This window comes from Excalfactoria chinensis, chromosome 5 (assembly GCF_039878825.1).
Source record: "Excalfactoria chinensis isolate bCotChi1 chromosome 5, bCotChi1.hap2, whole genome shotgun sequence".
In the NCBI taxonomy this organism is placed as follows: domain Eukaryota; kingdom Metazoa; phylum Chordata; class Aves; order Galliformes; family Phasianidae; genus Excalfactoria; species Excalfactoria chinensis.
This window is the reverse complement of record NC_092829.1, coordinates 31880898-31903543: the sequence shown is the minus strand read 5'-3', so window position 1 is coordinate 31903543 and position 22646 is coordinate 31880898. Positions and strand designations below refer to the sequence as shown.

Below are 22646 nucleotides of genomic sequence, written 5' to 3'. Positions count from 1 at the left end.
TGTTATCAGCGTGGTGGTACTTTGGGGCCAGTGGCTCTCAGAAACCCTTACTTAGTCTCATGGGGATTCTCCATAATCTGTTACTGCTGTACTTGCAAGTTAAATTGGAAAGATAACAAGAGCGGGGATATGCTTCAAAGCCAGCTTCCTTCAGGTACTGAGCAGCATGTAGTTGTGCATGCAGGACATCGGGGCCCAGGAAATATCCTCACATCAGATCAGGCAGATCTTGCAGTTTCCTTTTCACAACCTGGTAACAAAACAAAGCCAGTAAAAGTGGCATGCAAATATGCTTTAAACTGTGTTCTGCTTTTGTGTTAACATGAATTGGGCAATCAGTATAATCACTTCCAAGCTGAAGACATTTGGGAACTTGCAGTTCAGCTTTTTGTGCCTCTGCCTTGGTCTGATTTCTCCCTCTCAGAGGTGACTTTAAAGGGGATCTTGTTCAATCTATTAATCCAGCATTGTAGGATGAATATTTAGTAGTCATATATTGTGGAAGAGGAAGAGATCTCAGTTGTGGTTTAGTTTAGGTCAGAGGAAATTCCTTGCTGGCCAAAGGTTGTATAAGATGCAAAAGAAGAGTAGCACATAAGCCAAAACAGTAAATAAATAGAATAAAATGAAGCACAGAATCCTGCATTATGCCAACTGCCGTATGTTCTTCAGTGTATGGAGCACTTGCTTTGGGAAAAAAACGGTCAATGCAGAGCAAATTTGACTGTGACTCTGAAGTTGGAACTTTGCATTTCACGCCCGTACACTATTTTAATTGTTCAGCCACCACGTCTGCTGCCAAGTTTGGTTTATAACCTAACTAAAGGGGACTAAACGAGGGAGAGTGACAATGAAGTAACCACTTTGCATGAAATTGGGGCCAAGGTTCTCTTCTTTCCACCAATTTCAGGGCAGTAGCTTATTAGAATTGTGTGTGCCCTTTGATCTGCATTTTCATGGGATTATTTTCACATTTGCCTGTCGCACCTTCTCATGGATAACTCTACAAACCCCTTCCTTTCCCTCCAAACCCTATTCTTGTGTGTGCTTGTTGGTTTGAAACCCTGGGACATTTTAGCTACCTTCAGTAATAGCGCTCGACTTGTCCCCCCTGTTCCTCCAGGAAAGGAAGTTCTTCAAAGGCTTCTTTGGAAAAGTAAGTTTAATGCCTCATTTGTGCTTGCACTATAAGGAGTTACATCCCTGGTATAGCACTGCTGTAAAATCAGGGCGTTGAGAATCCCTTAATCTATTTCAGAATATTTACTTCTAAAATCCATTTCTTCCCAGACTTGGAAATCTATGGATTAAATAAAGAATATGGTTAAAAAGGTGACCTGAAACAGAAACCGAACTTCATATGGACTGTGTCAGAAATGCAGCGTTCCAGAATGATTTGGTCTTCCTGAAAAAAATGTGACTTTTTATTTTGTTCCCTTTAAATCCCTTAAACTTGTGCCAGCCGACATCACGTAGACAAACACCTATGGAACAGTTGGGGTCTGTGCTTGTAAGCACTGCTGGATTGTTGGCCACCTTGCACCACAAGCTTGCCCAACTGTTAGTGTGGGGAGAAGGCAGTGAGCCTACGCCTACCATCTCCTAAACCTTTCTTTTTTGAGCATGGTCCGGATTCAAAGGTACATGAAGATGAGACCAGGCATTTACCTGCTATTTGTTTTTCTAATTGCAGTTCTCTTGTATAGGAGAAAGCTTTTCTGCTCGCTGTTGCTCTTGTTTTCCTGAGGACAGTGTTGCAAAAGGAAGCAATTGTTTGTCCTTACTAAGTGCTGTACTGGAGACTGGATTGGGGTGGGTTTTGTTGTTGTTTTTCATTCCTGCTGTCTGCATCTCCATAAGACAGTGTTGGTCAACCTCTAAGAAAACCTCCTTTGCTTCCCATCTGTTGACTGCTTCTGCATTTAAAATTCCTGTAAAACCCTTCCTATGGAATAAATTTAAGATGCTGCTTTTCAGGGATCTTGTTACATGCTGAATCTTGGTTTAAATAGAAACTAACAAGTTTGTAACTTGCATCACAGAATCTTTCAGAGCAGATGATTTTCTGGTCACACATTTGTCTTGGCTTTACTTAAGGAGTAAATGAAGCTTTTTCAGCTGCACCTGTGTCACTTCACACTCACATTGTAGTGCATGTCGTAGAGGAGCAGCTATTTCCCCAGTTCAACTTTCTTCCCGTGATGTTGGAAAGCTCACCAGTGAGGTGAGTGTAGTAATAGTGAAGAAAGAAGCTCTTTTTGTAGGGTCAAAATGCTGTACGTAGGGGATCTGCCAGATTAATCACATCATTCCTATGTATAAATGAATTAAAGGCCGGAATCTACAAAGGTTGGAGTGAAACGTGTTATTTGCTGTGCAATATTCTAAGTGTTTCTTGGAATTTGTTTAAAGCCAACAGGAAAGACCCACCTCAACCTAATCAAAATGATATGTTAGTTTTCTTTTTCCTTATTGGCGTTCATCTATGCCTGTAGGAAGGGCACTCGGGCAGAATGAGGCACATTTGGAGTATTTCTGTGCTAGTGCTTGCAGCATGAGGAACAGTCAAGAGAAGCTAGAAGCCTTCGGTCTTTCCCAGAGTGAAATGACAGTGACAGGGATAGGCAGGGCAGGCAGAGTGGGGTGCTGTGTGTGAGGGAAGGGCCGGGCTGTACAGAGCTCACAGCTGACAGTGAGTTGTCCCAGGTTTCCAAAAGTGCAAGAAAGAAGACTCTGGAAATTACAGCTCTGTCAGTGTCAGTCGAGTGCCTGGCAAAATGTTGGAAGTTATTGTTTGAGGAGTTACTGAAAAACACCTCAAGGACAGTGCAGTCATTGGTCACAGCTAACACGAATTCATGAAGGGAAAGGTCTGTTTAATGAACTCTTATCTCCTTTTTATGACAACATCACCCACCCAGCTGACCAAAGGAAGCTCGTTAATGTAATTTTTCTGGATTTCAGCATTGCTTCTTGTTTCTTACAGTGTCATTCTGGACAAAATGTCCAACATACATCTAGATAAAATGTAATGCAGTGGGTGAACTGTTGGCTGACAGGTTGGATTCATAGGGTTATAGTAAACAGAGTTGCATCAGACTGTCAGCCGGTCAGTTGTGGAGATCCTCAGGGCTCCATTTTAGGGCTGATTCTCTTTGATGTTCTTATCAATGACTTTGGATATAGGATTTGAAGATATACTAAGGAGGCTTGCAGGTAGCACTTAACTGGGGAGAACTGATGACTCCTTCAAGGGCAGAGAGATCTTGACATATTAGAGGACTGAGCAGTCACCAACCTTATGAAGTACAAGCAGGTCCTGGATTCTGCACCTGGGATGAGGCAACCCTGGCTGCGTGTAGAACTTGGCAGACTAGGGGCTGAAGAGTGGCTCTTTGGAAAGGATTCTGAGGGTTCTGGCTGATGACAAGTTGAATGTGGGTCAGTAGCACGCCCTGGTAGCCAAAGATGGTGAAGGATCTATAGAGAAAGCTGTATGAGAGGAAGCTGATGTCCTTTGGTTTGCTCAGCCCAGAGCAGAAGAGCTGAGGGGAGCCCTCATGGCAGCCTGCAGCTCCTTGCAGGGAGTGGAAGGGCAGTGCTGAGCTCTGCTGTCTGATGACAGCAACAGGGCCTGAGGGAATGGAGCTGTGTCAGAGAAGGGGCATCTGGCAGATGGGGACAGGTTCTGCACTGGAGGGTGGTCAGGTGTGGAACAGAATCCCAAGGGCAGTGGGCACGGCCCTGAGCTGCTGCAGTTCAAGGAGTGTTTGGACAGCACTCTGAGAAGCAGGGTTTGAATTTTGGTTGGTCCCACGTGGAGCCAGGAGTTGGATTCAGTGACACTTCTGGTTTCCTTCCACTGCAGATGTTCTGAGCTTCCATGGTATACCAGCTACCCCGTTACATTTGCACAGCTTTTTAATGAACTGCAATACTTTGTTTCAGCCTTGTAGTTTTGCTTTCCTTTTTATTATCATGTTTTGCTGAAAAAGACTTGCTTCTGCTTCAGCCAGCAAAGGTTTGCTAGTTAGCACTGAGAGTACTGCAATCCATGGTATTTAAATGCCCCTGCAATGTTTGTAATTTCTCCCTGGATATCTTGTTTTGGGGTTAATGTATCATTCCAGACCAGAGTTGTTTTAACTTGCTACTTGTTTTCAGCTTGTTTTCACTGTCTGTCTAGACAGGTTTGCGTCTTTCCCTGTTCGTTTTTTCTTTTTCCTCCCCTAGAAAGGTAAATCTGACTTATTTGTGTCAGGAAATGTTCTAGTGCTTAGTCACGGCCTGACATTGAAAATGCTTCAGCTTCAAGTAAAAACGAGATGTCTGTTGCTAGCTCCAGGTTAGGCTTTTGCTGGTTTATGTTGTTTACGGAATGCAACTGAATCAACTGCCTTTTTGAGCAGCTCTGCATATTTTAATACTAAGCCTTTTGTGTGTTAATGAATAGTAGTACAGGTCTTTCTCATCTTTTGCTTCTATCAGATGCGTGTATTTCTCATTCTCTGAGAAGAAGATTATGTTCTTGTACGTCTCAGGCTCCAGATACATCTTACAGTTGTTTGTAATGCCCTGAAAAGAGTAAAAGAGGCAGATACTGAGAAACCTGCAATCAGCTGAAAGACTGGAAACAATTCAGAAGTATTTAAAAGTGCAGTGTTATGCAACATTCATTCTGTTGGGCTGCCTTTAAACCTTTACTTTCCACCTTTTGGTACAGTTGTTACATAATTCCATGTTGCCATCACTTCTAAAGGCCCGGTCAGCAGGACCAGCACTGTTGCTCAGAAGAGATGTATTTCAGCTTCAATCAACTTCATTTTCTTTTCTGTGATGCCTGTGTTGAGGACACCTGCTTTTGTCTGAGCGGTTTCCCATGTGTTTTGTTTTCAGCCTTGCCTTCTGTTCTCCAGGGTGCCTCACCTGCCCTCCAGGAGGCTTCTGAGGACTCTGAAATGAGTCAGGAGAACAAGTGTTGTGCTGGAGCAGATTACCAGCCTCCTAGAAAGTGCTAAGAAGTGCTTTCTGTCACGGCTGATTCACACCGACAAATCGGGCTCCTGGGAGTCGGTGCCATGAGTGGCTCCCCTCCAGCAGTGTCGTCATCCAAGAACTCTTGAACGTGAAGACAAGCTACTGATAGAGAAGTCTGGAGGAGTCCCTAAGTAGTAGAATTTAAGACCACTCTATTGCAGTGGATGCCATCAATTTGCTTTAAGTGTTTTTTGTTTGAAGTCACTTCTGTCTGCCAGACACTGTGATCCTGCATCGGAGATCGCTTTGTATGCAGTAATTTTACTGTCCGCTGTATGTCAGGAGTGAAAATGGATTCTACTTCCTAATCACGATATACTTGGCAATACCCAACCTATAGTAGAGTAGTGTGTTGATTTGTGTAGCTGATATGGACTTATTTGGTGACATTATGTCTGTTGTGGGGATAGATAAAATGAGGATTCGAGAGATAAAAGAATTGTATGTTTCCCAATGGAAGTAGCCATGAGTTTGGGATACAGACTGTAAGAACTTACATATTCTGAGCATTACATCCATAATAAATCTAGAAGTAAGGACTGGGAGATAGCTGTGTTTTGTTTTGCTCTTAGAGTAGCAAACTTGTATTAGGTTATCGTAGAATCATAGAATTACTCAGGTTGGAAAAGACCTCAAAGATCATCAAGTCCAACTGCAGCCTAACCATAGTACCCTAATTCTAACGACCCTCTGCTAAATCATATCTCTGAGCACCACATCCAAACGGCTCTTAAACACATCCAGGGATGGCGACTCAACCACCATTCCAGTGTTTAACTACCCTTTCTGTAAAGAAGTGTTTCCTCAAATCCAACCTAAACTTACCTTGGCACAACTTGAGGCCATTTCTCCCCATCCTGTCACTTGTCACCAGTGAGAAGAGACTGCCCCGCTCTCACTGTAAACACCTTTCAGGTACTGGAAGACGGTGATAAGGTCTCCCCTCAGCCTCCTTTTCCCCAGACTAAACAGCCCCAGCTTCCTTAGCCTCTTCTCATAGGGCTGATTTTCCAAGTCCTTCACAAGCCTCATTGCCCTTCTCTGGACCTGCTCCAGTACCTCCATGTCCTTTTTGTGCTGAGGTGCCCAAAACTGGACACAGTACTCAAGGTGAGGCCTCACCAAAGCTGAGTACAGGGGCAGGATGACTTCCTTAGTCCTGTGCAACACACCATTCCTAATACAAGCCAGGATGCCATTGGCTTTCTTGGCCATCTGGGCACACTGCTGGCTCATATTCAGCCAACTGTCCATCAGTACACCAAGGTCCCTTCCCATCATGAAGCTTTCTCATAAAAATCTTACTTGAGGAAGCTGACTTGTCCAGTGGGATATTCAGCTCTTCAGCCTTTTATTTTTGCTCCGAGGTTCTGTGGTTTAAAATATCAGATGAGAACCAGCTCTGCTGAACTTCAGCACTGCTTTACAAAGTACCAACCTGAGTTAAACCCACGCTGATTAATACAAACTTCAGGAACCAGTCAACATTTGACTACAGAAACAAGGTTGTTGTGGTTTGCTGGAAAAAGAAACGTCCTAGATTCTATAATGATAGTCTAAAGCAAGCAGCTACCCACAGGTGTTGCCTTCTCTTCATTTTCCTTATTTGCTTGAAGTGAAGGTTTTAAGACTGCTAGTGGCTTTTAAGAAACTGGCACTCCTTCAGAATGTTCGAGACAAATCTCTCCAAGCCAGCTCTTGCTGGGATTGATAGGGATTTCTAGGCCGTGAAAGCTAAGTGGGCATTGAGAAGATAGAATGTATTTTGTGTGCATTCATATTTACTTCCTTTTAAGACCAAAACAAGCAGCTTTTAAATGCTGCAGTATTTTTTAATGCACATGACAGTAACTTTGAGTCCATCTTCCTATGTGAAGAATGCTTTTTCCATTAGGCATTCCAGAAGGTTTTTCTTCAGTCCTTCAGGGATATTGAACAGGCTGGATGGGTTCCTACAAACTTGCTTCCGCCAGCGCTTCAGTAGCTTGCTTTCATACTGTGCTTATTTTTGTTCTCTTCTCCTTTACTCGCTGTTCTGTACAAGTCAGTGCTGTTCTCTGGTCTCACCAAGCATTCTGAGAGTGCTCTGGTTGTCATCGCTGCTTCAGAAATTGGGACAGATAGTTCCTCCCCCAAAACCAGCACAAGTGCTGCCAGGCTGGTTTTCTTCACGCTTTCTGACTTCTCTGAGAGTGAAACTGATGTGATACAGCAGGTGGCTTATCAGTCCGAGATAAAAAATACACTTCATCCTTACAATGTTAAAAGCAGAGTTGCTAATTTGGAACACGCAGTAGCTTATGCCAGAATGTGTCCTTGCTCAGATACTTGCCATATGAATATAAATTATATACATCTGTACCGAGTTATTAAAAATGAAATGCAGTCCTTGCACAAAGCCATGAGCTGATACACCCCACTCCACCTCCCATCTTTTGTTGCCTACAGCAGCCGCAAAGTGTGTGAACACCGTGCTTCTGCAAAGCTGTGGGGAGAGTAGCCTCTGAGGTAAAAGTACAGGAGTCTGAGGAGTACATTAGAAATAGTGTGTTGGGTTGTCTTGTGGTAGTACTCGTAAAATTATGGTGATGTTGCACCTGTTTTGTTTGATTGGTTTTATTTCAGAAGAATATTGTCTTGTGTGCATACTGTTTTCTGCAACCCTCCTTTGAAAAGCAAACAGCTCAGAAAGAACCTGCAGTTGACATGGCTCCCAGAGCCTTCCTGTGTTTCCCACTTTTGCTGACCCTCAGCTCGTGGCAGCTGAAAGGTTCCACAGTCTCATCTTGGAGGAAAGCCATGGCGCTCCCCTGCTGCTGCACTCTGCTGCACAGTGCTTGTCAAGCTACAGTCGAATGGTTAACGTATCGTATTCGTCTGCCTCTCTTCCAGTGTGGGGCATTTTGCTCTTAGCAGATCTGTAGGATGTGTTTAGATGGTCAGTCTTAGCGTTAAGCCTGTAACGCCATAACCAATGACTTCTGGGTGCTTTTAACACTGGTTTAAGGTGATGCCATGATTCTGCCACGTGACTATTGGGGCTGAGGGTGGTGAGGGTGGTGGAAATACCAGGTAAGAATTTTCTTGCATTTAAACTTGTGCTCAGGAAGCTACCTGGGGTGTAACTCCTTATGAATCAGTGTTATCTGACTCTTTGGTGGAATTCTTCACCCACTTGGTCAGTCTTGAATTCTTTACTGTACATGGATGCACACCCTATTTATGACTCTACCTGTTCTGTGCCCTCTCCCCATGCCCATGATATGCTCTCTCTGGAATACTGGCTTTGGCTTGGTTCTCTGAGTGTTTTGCAACTTGGATTGAGATATCTGGCTTTGGGCACCTTACTGAACGTGGACTTCATCTACGCTTCATGTTGTGATTCTTGGAAAGGGGGAATGGGTGCAGTGTGACGCTGTTAACAGAAAGCGGGTGGGTTTTGTTCTTATTTCTTTTTTCTTTCTTTTCTGAAAGACTGGGAAGAAGGCGGTTAAAGCGGTTCTGTGGGTATCGGCGGACGGACTCCGAGTTGTCGATGAGAAAACAAAGGTTAGATTTCCATTAACTAAAGTTCAGAGTTTCTCTATAATAAAACACATGTCCTAATTTTAACCAGACTCAAATCTCTATCTTAATGTAAATGTTGGTATCTGGAAGAAAGATTTAAGCATCTAGTTGGTTTAATCATTTCTTCCTTGGAAAACGTATGTATGCTTATTTCTCTTTATTAATGCCACAGTACTTGATAAACTGAGACAGGTTAGCATGAGTGTGGGGCTGCCTTTGGTCCATTTGCCAGAAGAGCCATCGTTTCCCAACAAGTTCTGCTGACGTTGAAGTCGCAGCGTCCCCTTGACTTTTGTCCTGCATGACTGCAGAGGGATGCAAGAGTAGCACATGGGAAAACTGACATTAATCGGTGTGGATTCCAGTGCATCCAAATCCCAGAATGGGTCTGAATGAATGAAAGCTGGCTTCCAAAAACATGGCAGAGGGAATACAAAGAAGGTCATTTCCCTTAAACATCTTAAAATTCCTTCAAACTTAAGATGAGCAGCTGCTGGGTATCAGGTTCTGTAATTGGAAGCTGTTGGTCTCAAATGGAAGGCAGGTGTATTCCTGGCTTCCTTCTGGGCTGTTTTACAATGTTTTATTGTGAAATAGCGCAGTGCGTAGGTAAAAGCAAACAGTTTGTGTGTTCAGCTGGATGTGGGCAATTAGAAGTGAGAGCTTAATGCTTATCTCTATAACATTACCTGCATTTTAGAAGATGCCACAGCTAGCAGAACAGTTTTTAGTGTAATTACATAAAATGAATTTATCTTCATGTGACCTAATGCTTATCTTGTTGACCTAAAAATTGATTTCTGCACGCCAGCACTGAGGAGCAGGTACAGAAAATGTCCCTCTGCAGTGTGGTAGCGTGATGAATAACTGCTGTGGGGGTCGGCACCTCCAGGGCTGTTGTTGGGGCGTGCTTTGTCAGCGCTGAAGTTGCCCTCCATAAGAATTCAGTATTTAATACACGCATTAAGCTGCAGGTGAATTCAGTCTGCTGGTTGCACTAAAAAGGCTAATATGTATATGCTTGCACATGTAGAAATGCATTGAACGTGCATTATTGAATCATACATACATATGATTCAACATACATACATACATACACTAAAATGAATTGTAATAACTTTCGCAGACCGTAGAGGTATGGAAAGGAATGGTGCTTAAAAAGGGAATGTGATGTTGCCTCCTGGTGGTCGAACACAGCAGCACAGGTGCCAAGGAGCAGACACCAATTGAAACATATTCCGAAAAACATCAGGGGAAGGAAAGTGCAGAGGGCAGTGCAGTTATTGAACTGTACCGCCTCCTTTTTAGGAGCACCTCTCCCACCGTCTGTAGAGACAGATTGGGGTGTTTGATAGCACCAGCGCCACTGGTGCTTTTCTATTCCATCTTTGCATCGCTTGGTGCCACGCGAGCTCTTTCTTTTTTGTGCAGCAGCTGCTAAGTGTCTTCACACGAGCAGACTTCTTCACAATAAAGATTCTTTGATTGCTAGACTGCAGTGAAAATAAAACCCACATTCCCTTTTTCACCACGCTAAGTCCATAGTCTAGAGCAGAGATGTTCGGGATTGCTCGTGGCCCTGAATTCGGAACTGGCCGCCTTGTCTGGCTTCTGCCAGGGATGGCTGGTGGAAGGTGGCGGCTGTTCTTTTTGTTTCACACTGGGAATGGTTTCTGAATGGCAAATGGACTTGGTAGAGAATTGCAGCCAAATCAGCTTTTCTTCTTTGTAGCACGGTGCATCCTGCAGAATGATTTGTGCATTTGTTTCTCCACGTTTCCTCACGTTTTTTTCTCTTTCTTTTCTTTTTCGGTTGCCTGGAATGGATTCTTTCCCCCCCAGGACCTCATAGTTGATCAGACAATAGAGAAGGTTTCTTTCTGCGCGCCAGACAGGAACTTTGACCGGGCGTTTTCATACATCTGCCGAGACGGCACCACCAGGCGCTGGATATGCCACTGCTTCATGGCTGTGAAGGACACGGTGAGTGCCTTGCGAGGGCTGCCCAGCTCCTCTTGCTTCCACCTGGGAGTTACGCTGAGAAAATGTAACTACACAGAACACTGCGGTGCGCTTAAACTTCAGCTAAAATACTCCTCCTTCCATAAAAACTACCTTAGTTCTAGTTCTGTATGTCGGAATTATTTGCCATCCCTCTCTGCTGTCTCCTTGTGCAGAGAAGCAGTGCGCAGTGTGGTGTGTAAGTGGAATGCAGTCAGCCTCTGATATGGGTAGCAGAAGGGAACCACTCTTCTAAGAATAGACAGAAGATATTCTCATCTGAAAACGTATACAGCCAAAAACTGGAACAGCAGTGACAGTTTTTCCAGGATAAGATCATAGCGAATAGGGTATGAATAGCAGGCTGGGTATGAATGTAGCCTCTTGTATGCAAATGCTGTCTTGAATGGAAAGTCATCTGAGTGCTGAGGGATGGAGCTAGAATGAATTACATCAGGATCCTGTTTGCTTCTAAATGTTAAAGATATTTTTGCAGTGGAAGGTTTGTAATCATGTCTTTTCTGTCGGCCTTGCTTTGTCGACCTAAGTCATGTAACTCCCTGATCCAGCCTTCTCCCCTTGTGGCTTTTTGTTGAATCCTGCCTATGTATTACACAATGCAAATCCATTGAGATAACTGCATGTAGCTGTGTGTTCAAAGCAATCACATTTGTTAATTGATCGTGTTTCCTTAAAGAGAAACAGTGATGTTGAGCATTCCCATTTAAACTCATGTCAGAGCTGCGTTCTGCTGTTTGCGGGTCAGTTCATTTACCAGTGATAACAGATGAGTTGAGCTGCTGTAATAATAGCACTTGTGACTCAGCTGCAGCCTCCAGATGAGCTGGAGTGCCAGACTTCCTCTGACTTGAACTTCACTTCCTCAGTGCAGTCACTGGGCAGTGGATCCTTTTGACCTCACTGGCTGATAGTGGAAGTGCCTTCTGGAGGGCACTCAGTACTGATTTGTGCGTTTGGTCAGAGCCATTAAGAGCCATTAGTTGGCAGCTCTGCTTTTAAATTTCACATTTGCACACAACGGTAACTGCCTTCCTGTGTGCTCTCTTCCATTTGAGAATAGCACTGTTCTATCCCTTGGGATTTAAACCTAAGATGGCTCCACAAGCACTTTCTTCCTGCACAAATGCATCCAGAGAAGAGGAGGGAGCAGTGCCAGTGCGTTATCACATTGCTATCGTAGTAGCAGTTAAGCTAAACAGATGGACAGTCTTTCATTTCTGGACGGCCTTCATGCTTGTACAGTGATAGTTGTGACCCTTTATGTGTCAGGTTTAGTTTTAGAGCTATACAAAGAGGCCAATTACAGTAGTTCTTTTTAATGTCTTAATTAGAGTCCTCTTGTAAAGGTGTTATCGGTTTGCAGTGCTTGAAGTACAGGGACGCTTCTGTTCCAGTCACCGTATGATGCAGTGTTGTCTTGTGCAGGGGGAAAGGCTGAGTCATGCCGTGGGCTGTGCGTTCGCAGCGTGCCTGGAGCGAAAGCAGAAGCGAGAGAAGGAGTGCGGAGTCACTGCCACCTTTGATGCCAGCAGAACCACATTCACTAGAGAGGGGTCATTCAGGGTCACTACAGCTACTGAACAAGCAGAAAGAGAGGAAGTTATGAGACAGATGCCGGATGCTAAAGGTAAGGGGTGCAACTTACACCATCATCCACAGTGAGCAGAATCAGCACTGGGATTGAAGTGGAGCTCCAGCAGGGATTGCAGCTTAACATCCGTCCAGAATTCCCTCTCTTGAACCTTGTCACATACAAATCATATTGCCAGGTGCCTGTCGCTTTGCAAGATGAAAAATGCTCCCAGATTCTTATATATATATATGCTTATAGGGTATTTTTCCCTTAAGAAAAAGTACAAGGGGGCTTTATGCGTGAAAGCAGCTGGACAGAGCTGCTCCTGCTCTGCTGCGTCAGCCTGCTTGATGGTAGGGAACATCACGGGCACCACAGTAAAACAAAAGGCCTTATTAGAAACACGTTACTAAAAATGTCAGCAGACTGCCAGACTCAAGCAGTCCTTTCTGTAACCCAAAGACTATTGTAAATGAACAGAAAATTGAGTGTTTTTCTTACAAAGCAGTGCAGTTTTCTTTTGATTTTTAAGGCGGGTGATGGAGTTTACATACAGGTACGTTGCAGGAGGGAAGAGGAGGGCAATCGGTGTGCTTGCTAACAATTGAAAAACCAACAGCAACCACCTGAAGGCACCTTGTATTCAGAAATGGTAACTGGCCGATTGGTGAGGAGTGGCTTTTACTGCTTGGCCGTTTAAAACTTGGAAGTGTTCTCAAATTCAGTTGAAAGTGGAACTTCTTACCTGGTTTTGTTACCAGAGATAGCATTGTACAGCTAGCAAAAAGATAAGCGTTACAGATATTACCCACAGCTCTCCTCACAGCAACGTTGGGCTTTTCTTTCAGAGTCCCACAGCAAGTTTTGTACCGCCACTCTTGTAAAACTTTAATCTCCGTTTTCATCATCCATCTGCTTGTTCCCATACGTTAGTTTTAGAATGTGTTAAATGAAGCTTAAACACGGCGCCTTTGTTACTTGAGGGCATGAGTCAAAGTCTTGACTCAATGAAGGTGTGTGAAATCCTTTCCAAGAAAGACTGATTAGAAAAGTTTCACTTGAACGAGCAGCTGCAGCTCCTGGGTACTGAAGCTTGCAAGACAACATAATTAGTTCCTCTGATGGTTCCAGCTCCTCAAAGATGCCTACTGTGAGCCTTCTTTTTCCTGACTAGCAGTTATTTTGTTGATGCATCAACCAAAAAATAGTCCCTGTTTTTAGTATGAAGTTTGGAAAGTCTTCAGGATGCGGCTGGTGCCCGGCAAGGCCTGTCAGCTCAGGGTCAGGCCCTGCCTTGCAGCACGCTTCCATCTCTGCAGTGCTTTCCCTGGAGTTGCTGGGGAGCTGCTGCTTGAGCACTGAATGCTGCCTAACCTGTTAAGCGCACGCTCTGTCCTGCTGGAGCCTGTGTGGGCTGTTTGGCTGCTGCTTCTGCAGGAATGGGGAGAAGGGGGAGAACTTTTAAAGGAGGTCCAGAAGCCGTTCTGTTCCCTGCAGCTGCTCAGCTGTACCGCACTCATTAACTGTGAACAGTCAGTAGTAGTAGTTTGGCCTTGATCTGTTTTTATAGTTATGTGGGAGGCAAAGTAAAGGTCTCAGACACACAGCACACTTTTCAGTCTTAATCATAAATGAATTGCGGGTGTTTCCAGAGCAGTGTTCTCAGGAACTGCAAGAAAAGCTACATACATATAAGGCCATCATTTCTATGAGGCAGCTGGCCTTCACAAGCTGCGCTCTGGGGGCTGGGTGTATGTAAAGTGGTGTGTGTGGTGAAGACTACGAAAGGAGAAAGAAAAGATTTTTCTGCAGTGGTGTTAGAAACCTTTTTGCCAGAAGAGTACTGGCTGTGCAGTTTTTCCTTACAGAACACACAGGAGTAAGGGGCAGGCAGCTGAAAAAACACTGCTTTACTCTTCTAACCTCACCCTGTTTCCTCCGACAGCTGAAACAGAAGTGAAGACAGCAGCACCAGGTGCTGCCCCAGCTACTACTGCTCCCTCTCCTGGCTCACCAGCTTCTCCTACTGCTGAAGTCACTGCCTCTGTGGAGAAGGAAATGAGCAACCCCCACGCTATCCCTCGGAGGCACGCCCCTATAGAACAGCTTGCCAGGCAAGGCTCTTTCAGGGGCTTCCCCGCCCTTAGTCAAAAGATGTCTCCTTTTAAGCGCCAGCTGTCCTTGCGAATAAATGAACTGCCTTCAACAGTGCAAAGGAAGACAGATTTCCCCATGAAAAACTCAGGTAAAGCCAAATGGTGAAACATTACCTTAAGTTGCCTCTTCCTCCTTTCCTTGTCTGTGACTTCCAATAATGCAGCAAATTCTTCTTCCCTCCCCACGTGAATTATTTCTGACAAGCTTACATCAGCAGGTCAGCAAATTTCTACTTCTGGAATATGCAAGAATTTCAAATGCAGTATTGATAAGCAGAAGATAATCAGCTGTAATAATTGAAGTGTGCAGGAACAAGTGGTGCTGTATCAGTAGGTTCCGCTCTTCCCTCTGAGCCACTGATCCAGGCCCTCTGCTTAATGCAAGGGCATCTAGAGAGTCAAACCTTGTCAAGGTTTTGCAGTGTGGGATCACTTGACATTTTTCTGCAGTCTGTGCTTCTGCCCTTCTGAATTCTTCTGTTTGAGAGGAATGAAGCTGCTTTTCAGCTTTGGTTAAAGGAAACGTTACTGTTTGGGCAGTACAACTGCCTGTGTCAGTAGTGAGCGGTACGGTTTTCAGATGGCAGAGTTGTGGTTTTGTAGTCATCCCAAAGTAAACATCTGGGCCGATGAGTACCTTGCATATCATTCTAGGATGCCTTGAGCTACGTTATCCTGCACAACAGCTGTACTCTCAGTTGGCAGCAGAGCAAGCTTTAGGATTCTGAGTTTTAAAATTCAAATCTGTGTGGCAAGAAAGAAAACAGCAGCAATACGTAATCTGATTGAGCTTATGGTGCTTGTTTGGTGACCTGTGCTTTAAAACCAGCACGGAGTTATCAGTGTAACACTAACAGTGCTCTGCATGCTGGTGTGTAGCTCTTGTTGTGCTGCAGGGGCTGTGTTGGAATATTCCTCAATCAGTTACTGGGAATGCTCCCTCCTTACATTTTCCATATTGTCCTTGCCATATCCAGCCACTCTATTGTATTTATACTGTGTCTGTTTAATTATGCCTGCCCAAGTCAGTTCACTGCAGCGAGGAACTGGTGATCAGTACTTTGGAAGAGCAGTGCAAATGGAAATAATGAGCAGCTCTGGTCGCTCAGTAGTCTTACTCCAAGCAGTGCTTTATCTGCACTGTGCTGATGCTTGCCTTACAGCTGGGCCTCCATTTCACTCCAGCAAACAGCTTTTGTTTTTCATAATTTTAACATGGGCGTTGGGGCTTTCAGCTGCCACTGACCTGCAGTTAGCAACGTTCTGACTCCAGGCTTAACTTGCTGCTCTGTAGAGCTGGCAACACGTTTATCCTTCATCTGGTTCCTGTGGAAGTGCCTTGTTGGAAGAGCTGAACCTATCCAAACTATTTTCATTTCTCAAAATGCCAAATCCTTCATGTTTTTAGCACTTAATACAGAAAGATTTACAACTCTTAAAGCTATAGGAAAACCTTTTCTGAAATGAACATTCTCTTGCACTACCACAGAGAAGCGGCAATAACCGACTTGAAGCCTGGAACACTGGCCCTCTTGACTAAGTCACTAAAGGCTTCATGTTCGTTGTTACTGTCAGGTCTTCTATACCCGATTTAAAAGCCAAGCCATAAAAGCTGTCGTACACATCTGCAGTAGGAACGCCTAAGAGAGAAATATATTTCAGTTTCTGTGTGCCGTAGGCGTCATTTAACCAGTCTTGTTGGCATTGCAGTCCCAGAGGTGGAAGGGGAAGCGGACAGCATTAGTGCCCTGTGCTCACAGATCACCAGTGCGTTCAGCACGCCGTCGGAGGACCCTTTCTCTTCAGCGCCCATGACGAAACCTGTGACGGTGGTTGCCCCCCAGTCTCCTGCCTTTCAAGGTCTGTGATTTCTTTGCTTGCTGTGGTTGTGCTGGATGAGGCTTGAGTGCACATAATGTTGCTTTCCGGTGACATGTGGCCTTAATGTCTTGTGTAAGCCTTGTGTCAGTATTTTGGGATAATGCATCTTGTTTTGTTCATCCCGTCTGTTTAGTTTTTATGTGGTTTTGTTTTTAACAAGCTCACACACCTACCACACGATGGTTGCCTGTAAAAGGGACTGGCTTTGAGGTCGTGGCTGTTTTAGCCAGTCTGCCTCCTGGGCTGTAAAGATCTGAGCAGTGGTGTCACAGGAACCAAATCCTGCATGGGAAGGAGCCTTTGTGCCACCTGATTACCATTTTTCACACAAACTCCTGAGTAAGATGCGGAGGTGCCAACTGTAGCGCTCTCGGTAGCGCTAACCTTCACTCCACTGATGCAGTTTTATGCAAATAGTGTGGAAAAGAACCTCTCCTTGTTAAATGCAGTGATTATTTTGCATCCCAAATCTGGTGTTCTTTGGAATCTAAATTTAATCGTGCTGTAACTTCCTTCTGGTGAGCCATCCCTCTTTGCTATAAAAGCCCAACAAATTTAACGTTGGTTATCAGCGCTGACAATCTCATCAACTAAATAAAAATCCACCATCCCACAGCTGTTAACAAGAGTTGGCTCGGTGAGATGGAATTCATGTGCATCATCAACTGTCAGTCCAGGTTGGCTAATTTACGCAAACTGCTGTCATGTGGAAGTGTTCGAAGTTGTTGGATGTTAATGGTTATGACATTGCCCACTAATACTCCAGTCATGTGCATGCCTTGCATGAATTAATTGCACTGATGTTGTCTGCTCCCATTTTAGTTAATGGCACTGCCTCAGCCTTCTGTGTGCTTGCTGCTAAACCATCCCAAGCTGCTGTAGTGTCCACAGCTATGCCAGTTCGTGAAACCAATCCCTGGGCTCATGCTCCTGCTGCTAATACTGGAGCTGCAGCCATGGTCTCTGGTAAGACTGGAAGTAGATCCTGTGCATTGCTATGAGAGCTTGGATCAAAAGCGTAATTGAGCTCCTGAGCCGCCTGTCTGTGCCACTTGGTGAAAAGGGGAAGGAACAGGAACAAAAGCCGGAAGTAGCAGCCTTTTGCATAAACAGATGGAGGGAAGCTATGAGCTCGTAGGTTCTGGGTCTATAAGGTAGATGGTTTCTTATTTTGGCAGTGTTTTAGAAGAGCCGATGCTTTAAAAGGAAGCTCTTTTCACTAAAATAGTGCGTGTTTGAGGATGAAGGGATCTGTACATGTATGCCAGGTGGGTTTTGTGCATTGTTTCCAGTCAGAGATGAAGTAAGTTTGGTACTTATAAGCTTTAGAAATTAATTTCTTGTGTTTATTAAGTTTTAGTTTGAGCCTCCAGTTGTCCTTGTCCCATCCAGTGTAAAAACAACAGAGAACTGAGAGAGTTTTACCTAGCTGCGACAGTTAGGCTGAAGGAAGAGAGTTCTGAGCAGTTCTCCACTTCCTCAAAACACTGAATAACTGTTTTTCTCCTCGCATTGAAAAGCTGGTGAGGTCCTATAGGAAGGAATGAGAGTTTAAAAACCACAGGGAGAAAGAAGACTGTAGCGTTCAGCCAATGGAGGATGGTTTTGAAAGGGGGAGAGCAGTACACTGGATGCAAAAGGGCACTACAGCTATTAGTAGTGGTCTCAGCTGTGGAGGGAAGAGGCCTGGCTGCTGTTGAGCATCCTCCGGTCTGTCTCCCTGATAAAAGGGTGAGGAACAGAACCACTGATTACTTCCCTGTGCTTTCCTCCCCAGGCACTGAATGGAACAGCAGCACTCCAGGCACAGCCTCGCCAAGTCTCTTCCAAGGAAATCACAGACGTACTCCCTCGGAGGCAGACCGCTGGTTGGAAGAGGTCTCAAAGACTGTCCGTGCCCAGCAGCAGCCAGCGCCAGCCGCACAGCCGCCACTGCAGCCCCCTCCAGCCGCTTCCCAGGCAGCAGCTGCCTACCCCGTGAGCACCTTCATTGCGCCTCAGCCTGTGCCGGTTGGCGTGGTACCGCCCATGCAGCCGCCCTTTATTCCGGCTCAGCCCTACGCCGTAGCAAATGGGATGACCTACGCGGCAGCCCCAAGCGTACCTGTGGTGGGAATCACGCCTTCCCAGATGGTAGCCAACGTCTTTGGCACGGCGAGCCACACTCCGGCCGCCCATCCGCACCAGTCCCCCAGCCTCGTCAAACAGCAGACGTTCCCTCAGTACGAGGCTGGCAGCGCTACAGCCAGCCCTTTCTTCAATCCGCCTGCGCAGCACAATGGCTCTGCAGCTTTCAATGGCGTTGATGGTGGCAAGTGGGCTGCAGAGGACAAGCACCCCCAGCCTCCTCCCGCGGCCGCTCCGCAGGTAGACCCGTTTGAAGCACAGTGGGCAGCACTGGAGAGCAAGGCAAAGCAGCGCACGAATCCCTCCCCGACCAACCCCTTCTCGAGTGATTTACAGAAGACATTTGAGATTGAACTTTAAGCGGCCCCGTAGGTGGGTGGATAACTTGTACATTAGGCTAGAGGGATAAAGGGAGCAGAGGAGACTGTTTCTCATCCGTTTGCTTTGATAATCCCAAAGGTCCCTTCGAATGAAAATGGGTTAGAAAGAGGGAGCAATGATGGGGAAGGATATAAATGTACACAGAATTTCACACGCAGTTCTCAAAATGAACCCTGGAGCCACCTCGGTCTGCGTTCCCTCTTCACTTGGAAAGCTGGAAGTTACACAGCAGAGCCGGGCGCCCGGTCCTGCAGAAGCATCATGTATCTCAGAAAGGACGGCAGATCTCATACCTGCGACCTTCCGAGGCCCCGTGAGTCCTGGATGTTCCCCCTCAGGGAAAAAGCAGGGTTGGGGTGGGGGAAGTAAGGAGGGAGGTTGTCACCTGCTTAGCAGAAACCAGGTATGTGGAAAAAGTTGAGCTTCCATTTTGAGTAACAAAGTGAATATTATATGTAAAGACTAAAGTAAAGCCAAAATCTTTATTTTTATGCATTTAGAATATTTTAAATAGTGGATATTAAAAGATGTATGAGTTGTAAGTAATCTTGCCAAAGGTTTAAAAAAAAAGAAGGGGGGGTGAATGTAAGAAATTGTACATAAGATTGATTTATCTCCAATTCTTATTGTAAGTAACGCCGGGGGGTGGAAAAAGGGGCTCTAGCTTGTTCTTGTACCTGTTCATTGTAAGTAGCATATTGCAACAACAATCACAACCAGTAAGTCATTATGTTGTAGTTTTAAATAATGAAAATTAAGGAACAGTATTGTCATGGTCTGAAAACCATGGGGAAAATTAACTGTTTTTTTATTGGAATCAAGCTACATATTATATATATAGTACATCGGTTTTTTCTTTCATGTATTGCTGCAGTTCTCTTGTCTTAATCTATCGGTTCTAACACTACTGTGACAAACTTACTGTAACCATATCTAACGTCCCGGGGCTGCCCAGGAACCCATTTTCTGTTTGTCTGTCAGTAGATCTTAGAGGGTTTTTTTTTAACTTTTGTTTTTATTTTTTTGGCGGATTGTGAAACCTTGTGGTAAGGCTGCAGCTGCTCCAGGTTCTGCCTCTGGTGACTTGTGGAATCCATCTCATTTTAACTTTACTTTTAAACTTTGGCCTTACAAGCAAATGTAAGTTATATATATTTGTACTGATGATTTATAATCTGCTTTAACAGAAATAAATGTTGGTGGTAGAAGCACCGTCTGTGAAAGCTTTATTTCCCCTCTCCCCATTTGATTTTCAGGCTTTGCCCTTCTGTTTTGTACCCCACGTTATGTTACCTGGAACTTTAATACGGAATGTGCAAATATCCATTTGACCTGTAGCTATTTAGAGCTATAAAGATAAAAGGAGGGTTTTATGGAAAAAAGCGGTTTCTGGGTTTGCAATGCTGAATTTTCTAACGTTGAATGTTTACAAAGATGAAAACACAAACATTCCAAAAGAGGTGAAAGGAATACTCACTTGGGTTTTCTTTTCCTTTGCTATTAAAAGGAGTGAGGGTCCTAAGAGCTGCCTGGGATGACACCGTATTTTCACTCCTTTCTGTTCTCCCAGGAAGCTGATACCCATCCTGTCAGTGTGGTTGGTTCTTACTGCACGCTTATGTGCATGAAGTAGTGGTAGACACATTAAAAAATACTAAGTCAGACTTTGAACCTGAAAGGAGAGAAACGCTGCCTTGCATTGGCCCTAGCATTTAGGCCTGCCAGCAGTTTCCATTTCCAGGCAGGTTCTTTCTTACCTTAAGCATTCCTGTGTGGAGCACAGCACCAACAGTAATCCCCAGCACACTCTATGGTATTGGAGTTGGTATCTGTGCTTATTTGCTAGCTTTCTGAAGGTTAAATACTTAGTCATATATGCTTAGATATCTAATGCTTATAATGCTGTGCTGTACGCGATTGGATTTGTGGGTTTTGTGTCTATTTTTTCTTCTTCCTTTCTCCTACCAGTTCCTCAGTCTGTCAGAGCAGCACCCAGAGATCAGATGGAAATAAATAGCTACACCCTTCCTCTACCTGGGAGATGAAGGGGATAGAGATGACCTTCCTATGATGATTTGTTTAGAGAAGAAAACCGCTGTCTTGATTCTCAAATCAAATACAAGCATTTGCTCAGGAGGTTACGTGATACTACTCAGAAGAAAATTCTCTGCTTCCAAATAGGAAAATACAAACTGCTTTAGTTAACTGTTAGAGCCACAGCATGTATTTAAAGCAACGAACCGCCTTCAGATCCCATCCTTATTACCATGGTTACACATCTGAAAGGAGGTCAGGGAATAAATGAGAGAGAAAAAAAACAACAAAGTACCTTCAGTGTTAAAGTCCAGTCTGTCAGAACACAGGTGCCCACTACAGCTCTCACCAGGTTGGAGACAGAGCTCCCTGACCGTGCTGTGTCTGATCATACGGCCTAAATGAAAGCCGACTGCACATACTATTAGGAAACAGGGCCCCTGACACAAAGAAAGGGATGATATTACAGAAATGATGGCTTATTCTTGGAGAAAGGCATCTGAAATAGGCACCATCCACTTGAAACCACCCTCCTGGGGGGGCTCACAGCCCCTTGCTGCCCTCTGTGTCCGCCACATGGGACTGGAACTTACACAGCCTCTCATCAGTGCATGGTCTCAAAATGCAGAGTGATACCACATTGTAAAACATCCTGTACTAAAAAAGTGCCATTCTGCAGATTTATGTACAAACACAGAATTTACCTCAGTGGTTTGGTCCTTAAATAGTCAATGAGCACAACTTCACAACCCTAACTGTAATGTTCTGTGACTTACAGCAGAGGAAGTTTTTCCTAATTACCAAATTAAAAGTCTTTTGCTGCAAAATGAGGCTGTCTTTTCTAGCACAATCTATCACTGACCTCCATTTAAAAATAAAAGAAAAAAAAGAGCTTTTAAGCTGTCTGCAACCTCTTGCTCCTTTACTGGATTGCTTTTAGACAGTTCGGTTTGTTCACATCTTAAAGCACCATGTTCAGTACTGAAGCCACACCTGTGCCAAAGGGAGGGCAAGCATTAGGTTGGTAATTCTTATTTTTAGATGCAGCTGAACAGATTTACTGGATTTACTGATTTAGAGTTCAACCAGCTTTAGGCTGCCAAGCGTGGGGATTTACACCCACATATCATTGCTGCCCTGAGTGCAGGTTCTGGACTGAAGGAGAGTGGTGTGATCACAGTCCAGAATTAGCTTCCTTCCATAGAAGCCTTAAATTAGAGAAGCAGAAGTAGGAAAAAAGACATCTAAAAACAACACACTAGAAAAAAGCTGTCGCAAAAAACCAGTCCTTACTACCCACCTGCAAACATCAACATCAGCACTACACATCAGGAGACCGGCAAGGAAGTACATCCATACATCCAGTGAGTGGTGCTAATTAATACCAGCGATCGACCCAAGACTCAGAAGGTAGCGCAGAAAGAGGTTTTACAGGGCTAATGCTATGGAGAAACAATACCCAGGCTGTAGAAAAAACGGTTTTGCTGGAAGGTCTAATTCTGTTTTGAGATACTGAAGATGCCACGTGCCTTTGCTGGGTCAACAAAGCACCCCCCACTTACCATTCTCCACACATGCACATCAGAATCCCTGGGGATTTCTCTTTCAGTACCTCACGCATGCTAGCTGCCACTGTGCTCTGTGTTAGTCTGGACAGGAGGGATGCTTTTTAGCTGTAACTGCTTTGCCTCTGTATCTGGAAATCCCTATTTGTTAGCACATAACAGCAAGAATCAGCCCAGGCCACATGCAGACCCAGGTGTTTCTGGAGTTTACTGACAACACAGAAGATCACTGAGAAATTTATTCTAGCAAGACAAGTGTCCCTACACCTATATATGTGTGCATTTACTCTCCTCTCCAAGCTG

The 22646-nt window shown here is 44.6% G+C and overlaps 1 protein-coding gene across 9 annotated transcripts in view; it reads left to right on the top strand.

The window, feature by feature from the left end:
• NUMB (NUMB endocytic adaptor protein) overlaps positions 1 to 22541 on the top strand; it is a 93892-nt gene extending 71351 nt beyond the window's left edge. For 5 of the 9 annotated variants that reach the window (XM_072339032.1, XM_072339036.1, XM_072339033.1 and 2 more), the window contains 8 exons: positions 1124 to 1156; positions 8512 to 8586; positions 10447 to 10587; positions 12052 to 12253; positions 14145 to 14444; positions 16066 to 16215; positions 17059 to 17202; positions 18014 to 22541. In XM_072339032.1, the coding sequence (XP_072195133.1) occupies positions 1124 to 1156; positions 8512 to 8586; positions 10447 to 10587; positions 12052 to 12253; positions 14145 to 14444; positions 16066 to 16215; positions 17059 to 17202; positions 18014 to 18723 (1755 nt within the window). In that variant the 3' untranslated portion in view covers positions 18724 to 22541. The remainder of the gene's footprint in view (positions 1 to 1123; positions 1157 to 8511; positions 8587 to 10446; positions 10588 to 12051; positions 12254 to 14144; positions 14445 to 16065; positions 16216 to 17058; positions 17203 to 18013) is intronic. The other 4 variants (XM_072339040.1, XM_072339041.1, XM_072339038.1 and 1 more) reach the window with 3 other exon arrangements.
• The last annotated feature ends 105 nt before the right edge of the window (positions 22542 to 22646 follow it).